This window comes from Suillus subaureus (genome assembly GCF_016647635.1).
Source record: "Suillus subaureus strain MN1 chromosome Unknown BJ212scaffold_262, whole genome shotgun sequence".
In the NCBI taxonomy this organism is placed as follows: Eukaryota; Fungi; Basidiomycota; class Agaricomycetes; order Boletales; family Suillaceae; genus Suillus; species Suillus subaureus.
In genome coordinates this window covers 13,077-24,019 of record NW_024538818.1, presented here as the reverse complement: position 1 = coordinate 24,019, position 10,943 = coordinate 13,077, and the positions used below count along the sequence as shown (strand labels likewise).

At 43.5% G+C, this 10,943-nt stretch overlaps 1 protein-coding gene across 1 annotated transcript; it reads left to right on the top strand.

Moving 5' to 3' along the window:
• Positions 1-4,687: 4,687 nt before the first annotated feature.
• BJ212DRAFT_1306290 (uncharacterized protein) lies at positions 4,688-5,407 on the top strand (the record flags this gene model as incomplete). The annotated part of the gene is made up of 6 exons (XM_041333808.1): positions 4,688-4,734; positions 4,775-4,810; positions 4,866-4,962; positions 5,007-5,102; positions 5,137-5,264; positions 5,389-5,407. 6 exons carry the CDS (start codon positions 4,688-4,690, stop codon positions 5,405-5,407), a joined length of 423 nt encoding a protein of 140 aa, XP_041185357.1.
• Between the last annotated feature and the right edge of the window lie 5,536 nt (positions 5,408-10,943).

Sequence of the window (10,943 nt, the reverse complement as noted above, 5' to 3'; positions counted from 1 at the left end):
AGCTGGTGAGAGCAAGGGAAGTGCACAACAGTACAAACTGTTTTAATGTGACAGGTAGATGAAAAAGGAGTGTAGATTGTCTCTTGGAATTATAAGGGATCAATAACAATGGAGGTTGGTGTGGAAAGTGGAAGTGGAATGCAACAATAGAGGGTGGTGACATGTGGGGTTTAAACTGAATATGTGGACAAACACCGCTGAAGTTAAATGAGGACAAAATGGAACTAGTGATGATAAGAGTACAAATATTTCACACAAGTAGGAAGGTGAATGAGTCAGGTGATGCTGATGATATTATGCACCATTGTATGTATATATGTAACTTTTAAATTGAAAATAGAGGTAAATTTGTGTAGTACAGTGTTCTATCATGTGATGACAATGATGGGGAGAAGGGAATATGATGATGACCAATTAAAGTCAGGAGGGCAAGCAGGTAACAAAAAACCACACATGATCATACATCCAGTCATGCTGTGTGAATAGGCTGAAAGGTCATCCATCAGTAATGCCGAGCCAGGGAGTAGGAAGATGAGGATCATGGAGGTGAAAGATCATTGAGTATTACAAGCTTGATGGTACAAACCAGTAAGCTACTAGCAATGAAAGCTTCAACATCTGTCAATGGCCATCCTGACAAAATTGCAGCTGAATAAATGAAAGATACAACAATACAAATTGTCATGCCATAGCCAAGGAAGATGGATGCAATGGTACATACTGTCATACCAGGGAAAGGAAGTGGTACTATGAACAACTACTAAGTCTAACCAAGTGCATATGTGACATTATTACATATATCATTTATCATTGTCTGTCCACTTGATTCATTGTGCACAAAAAGTTCGAAAGTCTCGACTCCCAAGGCAGAATCATTATGTTATTTGTTTAGCATTGTTGTGATCTTTCATTGCCAAAGTTCCAAGTCCATTCATTCTCACTATACACTTGGTTTATAAGCCTCATCTTTACCTTTACTTGTCCTTGCACATAGACTTGATGGTTTGTACTGCTGAGCTCATCATTGTTGGGGTCCCTAGTTATACTCACTTTTCTTCACTACGGCATGACTGTTTGTATGGTCACATCCCCACCTTTCTCTCCTGATTTCATTGCCTGAACTATCACTGAGTTCCTCATTACTCCCTGGGTTTGCTGTCCTCCCTCTTTTCCACATGGCATGACTGTTTGTATGGTCATGTGCATCTGGTTAGGGTGGATGAAGTACTTCTTACAGCATCCCTTGTGTCCCCACCTTTCTCTCCTTATTTCATCACCTTGAATGTCTTGAGTCCTTCACTACTCTCTGGCTCAATATCCCTGATGGTCTTCTCCCTTATTCACATGGTATGACTGTATGTACCATCATGTCCACACCTTTCTCATCGATGTTCCAAGTCCTTCACCACACTCCACACAATGTAGCATCAATCACAAGATGCTGTGTCACACATTTGTCTGTTGGCACTCAAGTGGCTTTGCACAGACTCTACAGCAGATACATGTGCACCACAAGCCATGTAGTTTCAGTAGGGTGCAGGGTGGGTTTGCATTCATCTTGCATGTGAGGCCTTCACACATTGCATGTAGGTGGAAGTGTTGATCTTAGCCACAACTTCAGAGGAGGTGAGTGGGGTATGTGATGTGCTTCAGTACCATATTTTCCATACCTAACATCTCTTTGCTACATCATTGATTTCAAAGTGGTTCAAGTGGAGTGCACACATAGCATTGATATGAATTGATTCTGCCAGATCTCATTCCATTTGTCATATACCCAATATCCTTACCACATCCCTACTATATTGTGCCCATTCACCAACAGTATGTTACTCTTGCTGTCTACCATATGCAGTCAATTCTACATGGGTAGCAGCTTTTAATTGTTTTAGAAACTGAGTATTGAAATAAGGATGAGGGAATGTATGAGACCAGCTGGATATTGGATAAGTACAAGTAAGTACAAGTGGGAAAAGTATCAGAGACCTCAATATTGGAGAAGTACAAGTGGGAGAATAATTAGTGGAGACCTGGTACTATATGTCATAAATAACTGCTGATATCCAAATGGTAGGGATGCTCTGGGTAGTGAAAAATGTCCTTCAGCTCCTGCCACTCAGATGATGTTATGCTTCCGGGTCTGAGATAAACTTCTTTGACATGGTCAAAGACTCCTAGCCAAAGACTGCAGCAGAGCTATATACACATAACATTAGTTTAACCCTGATTGTAGCTTTGCATGTGGCACTCACCAAGGGGTATTGATCTGAATATTTATACCAATGTGGTAGATGAATTGTGAGTTTCTTCACAGGAATAGTTTGGTATTCATCCAATGGGACATCAAAACTTCCAGAAATCAGTGATCCATGATAAAAGCTCAGTCCCAGGCAATCTATAGCAACAAATTGTTGAGTAATATCCAGGATTGCAGACAAGTAATTGGGAGTGAATGCCAGAGATTCCTCATCAAGGTACAATTTGAGTGTTTGAATGTGTAGAGGTGCATGAACTTTGTGTAATAGAGACACAAGGTACCACAGTGGTCCAGCGAGAATGCATAAACTATGTAAAGCAATATGAGGGGTATCTTTTTTCTGCATATGATGATGAGGATCAATGCATTGACCATAAAGCTAAAGCTGGTGAATATCATGTCATGGCAAGAACTCGACAAGAGCAGAAGTTTGACACTTGATGTCAATAGATAAAAATATAAGCTGCAGAAGATGAAGGTCATGCATTAACACTGTCCACTGAAGGGCATTCAATGAAGTACATGTAAGGCTGAGGTTGGTCAGTGAAGAGTTTTGCAAGGATGAGAGGGTGAGGGAAACCATGGATTGAGAGAAAAATATAGGCAAGTTTGCATGGAATGTTTGAAAATTACATCAGTTGGGGGAGGGTTGGAACAGCAGCCAAGTCAGGAAGAATCAGCAGAGGATATGCATGGTAAGATGCCTCCTGATCTGAGAACTGAAGGCTCATGCAGCTCAAGTCTTGGATGGACTGGAACAGAGGCACAAAATCTCCAAGCATTTCACCATCTTTTGTGATAGAGACAAAGAACACTTGCATGCACTCAAATGACTCTAAGAAACCTAGGAGCACCTTGAGGTGGTGATCATCTGCATCAAGAAGATTGCATCACAAATACTTTGGCATATGAAAGAAGGTTGTGTGCCCGTACAGGAGCAGGGCAAGACAAGCTTGGGTGCTGATGAGCAGGGACTTGTCATCAAACTGCAAGCCTACAGAATGAAAATAGAGAGGTGCCACTAGCTCCCAAGAGAGACAAGATACCTGTGCAATAGACCGCAGATCCTGAGCTGGTGTTAAGGTCATGTGCTCAAGGGGGTCGGATCACAAGGGCTTGGCCTCAGCTTGTACGCTGTGCCTCTTTCCTGAGTATGTGCCCTTAATTTCCAGGGGCTAGAACAGTCGTCCAGATCTGAAATGTGAGATAAATCCGATGGACATCCAGATGTTACCTGGGCAAGCAGATAAGACTAATCTGGACAAAATCCAGACTAGAAACTAACAGAGGATGGACTACCCTTAAGGTAGAGTCGGAAATGTAGTCTAGGATGCAATCCTAAGACTCGGAATATGACAAGAGACTTATCTTGAGTCTGGAGGACACAGGAATGAGCAGGAACTAAGATGATATTTGAACTGGAGTATTTCCAAGAGTTATAGGAGGTTTATATACTGTAGGTATCATATAGGAATCAGTCAGCAAACACAAAGGCTATGTACAAAGCATATGCAAAGTCTATTAGTAAGTAAGATGGATCACCAATAATGCATATCAGAAATGAAATGTATGTAATGGATTAATGATCAGAAGAAAAACGTAGTTAACCAGAGTCCAGAGACAGAGGAAGTCTAAATGGGGTTGGGCACTGATATAGAGTTTGGATTCTGGAAGGGAGATAAAGATAGATCAGATCATTGGAGATCTGGATATCTGGAAAAGTAGATTTAGAGTTAAGGGTCCAGAATGGCATATGACACTTCCACAGGTTTGGATATATCACACATGACAGATGCTGCCAGGGCCCACAGAAGATAGGAGGCATAAGTGCACCTCTTGTGAGAGGGATGTTGAGAACTGTCTATGAAGTCATCTAGAGCCTTTTGCTTTAAGGTTACATGCTCCTTCATGTAGTTAGTAGGTGGCATTATAGTGGTAGCTTCAAATTTAACATACCTCCAGGGAGTGCAATGATGACAGGGAATCCACATATCTGAAGTTTGACAACATCTGTAAAAAAAACTGTGTATCAGTGAGAACAGGTTTGACAGGGGTGGCTTACATTTTACAGGTTTGGCTTTGAAAAATCGGTGTAGCTATGAGGGATGAGTGCTTATTTTATATGATCAGCGCCACCTTGCAAAAGTGCACTCAACACCACCCCTATTTGTTTAGGATTTTGGTTGTTATTGATAGTGTTGCAACAACAGCACAACAATTGTGAATTGACACAAATGCAGATCAAAGTTCACAGGGAGAGTGTGGCTTCCCCATAATAGACTACATCATGATATCAGTATGATCGGAATGTAACTACTCTCAAATGCAACTTAATAAATCATTAATCAGGGCCCATAATTGTTTTTTTTTGTTCTGGAATTTGAGATGACAATACACTTGGGATGACAATTAAGTAAGGAAGCAACCATAATGCAATCAAGGGCTACTATGACTGGGTCACAGACAATGATTACAGTGTAATATCATCTTCCAAACTTAACTTGGTAAGTATGACAGAAGTTGTGGGATCCAACTTGCCTTCTTGCAAACACAGTGTGTTCAATATGTGGTTCAGCCCATATGCCAAAGCTTCACCACACGCCTAAAGGTTCTTGGAGGCACATGAGATTCAGGAACTTGAATGGGGAATCAAGGCATCATTGAAATCTTATCAGCTTGCTCTCCAATGGCATGAAGACAATGTTGTGAGTTAATCACTTACCAACATTTCATAACTGACAAATGTCAGGGCATCTGGATAGAACCAGATATGGATATTGACCTACCCATGAGTTCTGCTAGTGGGACATATGGATGTGTGGACACTGCTATGGAAGATGATGAGGTTAGCACAACCACAATGTCAATAAACCCTGCAGCTTACCAAAAATAAGATCCAATCCCTGGCTGTCATTCTGGTGAGAAACATTGCCAGTGGTAAAAGTAAGGGGCACCAGTCCCCTAAGAGAAGAAGACTCATTCATGGGCTGCAGAAAACTGTGGACAAGTATATACAACATCACCTTAAACTAATGGATCCATGCACTGACCAGGTTCACAAGTGCATGCATCTAGCATTCCAAACTGCATTGATATGCATTGATGTTAATGATATGGTGCTGCTTGTGCAGAGCCCAGACAGACCAGTAAGACAGATGATTCACTTCAGGTGATCTAAATGAATTGAATATCAATAAAAGGCCCAACCAACAGACAATTATCTCATACCACATGCGATCACATTTTGCATCATGAATGGTGTGACAAGCAGACTCCAATTGCTCAGAATGGCACTGGGCACGACATTGAAGGATTTAAAAACAATCTCCAGGGCAGGTGAGTGAGCATACCTTGAAGCATGACAACACTCTTAATGAAGAGATAGGGTCTACAATGCCAGGAGAATATCCTGAGGCTGAGACCATGAATATCTGATCACAACATAGGATCAAGTTGGATGTAATATACACAGCATACCAGTCTCTGATATGTCTCCCCACTTGTACTCAACTTGTACTTCTCCAATACCTGGTCTCATATGTCTCCTTGTACTTGTACTCATCCCAATATGAAGCTTGACACAATGTCCATAATCTTGCTGCACTGGAAAACAACAATGGAGGGATTGTGGGGATCAAGAACAGTGAACATGACAGTACAGACTGTTGTACTTGGAGACCCACATAGATTGAGAAGGATAAACTCAATGGTACAAACCATCAAGCTCAGAAGTAGTGGGTGATGAACTCTGAGGGAACTTGGTTGGATTCTCAGTGATTAGAATTATTACATAATAAGCTGTGAACCTGACGGCCTTCCATACATGCACAACTATATAATAACATGACTGTATGTACAGTGGCTCAAAAAACTGTCCACATGTTTTTGCATTTTTTACTATTTACAATATTGTGTGAGAATACATAAAGACCTCAGTGACATGCTAATACCATATTGTAGTGCTGCTTCAGGGCTTTGGATTGAGCACCACACCATGAGAATCAGAGGAGATATGGTGGAGATACAAGGCTTACAAAATCATGACTCATGCAGACAGTTTTTTGAGCACATATTAAAACTATATAAATCATCATTTATGACACCATAACAATCATGCCACCATTAAATAAATTATAAAGTGGTGTCATTATGTTATTTTAAAACCATATCTAACTATACAAACCAAAAATTTCCATATGTCATGGTTATATTCACTGTTAAGAACCATGCTCAAAGGAGAGAGAGACTGACTCAGAGGGGCTTGGCCTCAGCTCATATGCTGTGCCCCTTACCTGAGTATGTGCCCTTCATTTCAGAGGAAGTCCGATAATGGTCTGACAAAGTCCAGAGGACTTCCAGAGGCTGGCTACTCTGGTGGAGAGTGCAGGAGGACTTCTGGAGGAGCGCGGGAGAGTTCCAGAGGAATGCAGGAAATGCTCAGGAGAGTTCCCGCTGCAAGGTAATACTTCTACAGGGAAACAGGATGGAAGGATAGGAGGTCCGGAGGACAGGAGGTCTGGAGGTCCGGAGGTATGGAGGACAGAATGTCTGAAGGTATGGAGGGCGGAATGTCTGAAGGTATGGAGGGTGGAATGTCCGAAGGACAGGATGCCCGGAGGTATGAGGGACAGGATGTCCAGAGGTACAGAAGACAGGAGGTCCAGAGGTCCAGAAGGAATAGGGGCTACATCGGACTTCATCTGATGTAGAAGCAAACGGAGGTAGACTACCCTAAGGTAGAGTCAGAGGGACAGGAAGTGGACCTACGTCCGGAAAGAGGGTAAGTGCCAGAAAGGCAAGACTCTAGCCTAGGGAAGCAATCCCTAGACTTGGGACAGAGACATAGGGGACAAATCCGAAGGTCCAGAATTCTGGCCTAGGGAATCCATCCCTAGGCCTTATGGAAAAGGACAAACTCAGATGGACTAAAGTCTGGAAGAGGATTGGGCAAGTCTAAGGTGATGAACAGGATCTAAGATGATATTCAGACTGAGGACTCTACTGTAGTTGTACAGGGGTTATATACTAGAGGCTATCCGAGAGGATCTGTAAGCAAAGGAGTAAGGCTATGTATGAGCATGCAGAAACACATTGGTAAGTAAGACGGAGCATAAGTAAATGAACTCGGAGATGAAACTAGTACAAGGATCAATCAGCAAGATGGAAACAGAGATAACTGAGAACCAGAAAGGCAGAGATGCCTAAATGGGGATAGGCACAGGATGTTGGACAGAGGGTGGGAATAGGTCCAGAGATAGTACAGTTAATATCCAGAGGTCCAGAGATCTGGGGATCCAGAATGCAGGGCAGAAACAGGACTGAGATATGTGAGGTGGTGGATGTAGTCTGGAATCCGAGAGGAGGTAAAGTCCAGATGTCTTGCTGGACAGAATGTGCGTAGGGTGGACAGGATAGGGGATCCAGGAATGAGTTGGATATGGGGTCCAGAAATAGGTCCGGAAAGCGTGGGAATATGATAGGATCTATGTCTGGCATACAGGATATGACAGTACCCCACAATGTGGTTTGCAACTGAATTGCAAAATTTCTTTGGATTCCAATGGTATCCAGCACCATTAGTGATGCACAGGGCCGGGCCTCAGGCCCTCAAGCCCTGAGGACAGGCCCTATGTAGGCCAGGCCAGGCCGGGCCCACATGCCAGGCTTACTAGGGCCTAGGGCCTGGCCTGTAGTTTGACTGGGCCCAAGCCCCAGCTTTTCCCTTTGTAAAAAGTCTGCGGCCGTTGGCCAATGTTAAATATTTAAACTATACAGTTTTAAATTTTCTCAAAAAGGCAAGTACATACCCATACCATAAGTTAGTCACGTTCAATAATCATGCCCATCGTCGTGTCTGACAATGAGTCCACATCAGGACATGTTGTGTCTCGACCACAATGAACTGTGATGCTTTCGTCACGACTCACCAACACCAACAACGATGCGACTCCAGAGCTCTCAGCCCATAGGAACAAGCCTCCTGTGCCTGCCATCAGTGCCCCAAACCAGTACCAACCAGCAGCAAACGAGGAGCAAAGGATGCGGTAGATGAAAGTGCATCTGACGAGGGTGCTATGGAAAATGGACCTCATACAAGTAAGTTATCTTGTACATTTCATCTCAGGACCACTCAGTTCAAACATTGCAGGCAAACGACTGCACCACATTGCAAGCACTGATGGTGAGGCGTCATTTACAGATGCTTCCAGCCCATCTGTAATTGATACTGCAGGTATGTAATGACATTGTCTGGTTCTATAACTACTTGTCAATGCTTCTGATCAACAGAAGAGACTCTGATCACATGTGATGCAACACCTATGGACACCAAAGGTTTTTTATCCGACATCAATGTACAAGATCTATCCACAACCCTGACTGTTCAACGTGAGGAAAAGGGCCACGATGTCAGTGCATTTTTCAGCAAGCCATACACACACAAGGCCAAAGATGGGAAGACTTGTACAGTTCAAGACTGCGAGCCATGCAAGTAAGTAATATCTTCGATTTGCTACCTCCCAACTAACAAATTCATAGAAAAAAACATTACCCATGCCAGATTGTTAGCAACACTTCAACATGTTGATGCTACATTGCCTTTCAGCATCTGGTAAGTTTAGTATTTCAATTTTGATGCTTCATTTGTGTATTAATGTTTATAGGATGCCTATTGACAATGGTGCAAGACCAACAACTTCAAGTCAATGCTACTTCAAGATGTCAAGGAACGCAAAACAGCAGCCTGTCATATCCCGTATGCCAGACATAGATCTCATCATATTCCCACGCTTTCCAGACCTGTTTCCAGACCCCATATCCAACTCATTCCTGGATCCCCTATCCTGTCCACCCTATGCACATTCTGTCCAGCAAGACATCCAGACTTTACCTCCTCTCAGATTCTGGACTACATCCACCACCTCACATATCTCAGTCCGGTTTCCACCCTGCCTTCTAGATCCCCAGATCTCCGGACCTCCGGATATTAACTGTACTATCTCCAGACCTATTCCCACCCTCCATCTGAGATCCTGCGCCTATCCCCATTTAGGCATCTCTGCCTTTCCGGTTCTCAGTTATCTCTGTTTCCATCTTGCTGATTGATCCTTGTACTAGTTTCATCTCCGAGTTCATTTACTTATGTTCTGTCTTACTTACCAATGTGTTTCCACATGCTCGTACATAGCCTTACTCTGTTGCTTACTGATCCTCTCAGATATCCTCTGGTATATAACCCCTGTACAATTCCTGTAGAGTCCTCAGTCTGAATATCATCTTAGATCCTGTTCTACTTGCCAATCATCTTCCAGACTTCAGTCCATCCGAGTCTTGTCCTTTTCCATAAGGCCTAGGGAAGGATTCCCTAGGCCAGAATTCTGGACCTTCGGATTTGTCCCCTATGTCTTTGTCCCAAGTCTAGGGATTGCTTCCCTAGGCTAGAGTCTTGCCTTTCTGGCACTTACCCTCTTTCCGGACTTAGGTCCACTTCCCGTCCCTCCAACTCTACCTTAGGGTAGTCTACCTCTGCTTGCTTCTGCATCGGACTTCGTCCGATGTAGCCCCTATTCCTTCCAGACCCCCCTGTCTTCTGTACCTCTGGACATCCTGTCCCTCATACCTCTGGCATCCTGTCCTTCAGATGTTCCACCCTCCGTACCTTCGGATGTTCCATCCTCCATACCTCTGGACCTCCTGTCCTCCATACTCCAGACCTCTGGACATCCTGTCCTCCTGTCCTCCGGACCTCCTATCCTTCCATCCTGTTTCCCTGTAGAAGTATTACCTTGCAGCGGGAACTCTCCTGAGCATTTCCTGCATCCCTCCGGAACTCTCCATGCCTCCTCCAGAAGTCCTCCTGCACTCTCCACCAGAGTAGCCAGCCTCTGGAAGTCCTCTGGACTTCATTAGGACCATCATCGGACTTCCTCTGAAATGAAGGGCACATACTCAGGTAAGGGGCACAGCATACGAGCTGAGGCCAAGCCCCTCTGAGTCAGTCTCTCTCTCCTTTGAGCATGGTTCTTAACACAGCCGCAGTGGTGAATGCACAGCAAACAAGTCTTGATGGACACCTCCAAGAGATTCCTCCCAACAAGGTAGTCATACCTTATACTGATTCACTCTTCCATGAGGCTGCCATTGATTGGCTGATATCTACTAGCCAGGTAAGTATTCATTACTCACATTTGATATGATGTTTAACATGATTTTACAGCCAATCCAAGCTGTAGATCATCTGAGCTTCAAGAACATGATCAACATAGCAGCCCATGCTACAAATGGTGTGGTCCTACCAAATTGTAATGCTATGTGCTGCAACATCATGGACTTGTTCAAGACACAGATGACAAAGTTAAAGGACTGGCTCAATTTAAGTTTTTGTTTTGTCTGATTATCATTAACTGACGTTGCAAATAGAGCAAGCTTGTATCTGGCACTGTCAACTTAACATGTGATGCATGGCAGGCAAGTAATGCAGACAGTTATTTCACTACCACTGGCCACTGGATCAAGGAAACATCACCTGGTGTTTGGCAGCTTGAATGTGCTGTCCTGGGGTTCGCACAACTCAACAACTCACACAACAGACAACACCTTGGTCAAGCACTGTTTAAGATTGTGGACCAAGTGGGTATTGCTCATAAGGTAAGGTACTTTGGAATGCCTGGTTATGTTGTACTCATGC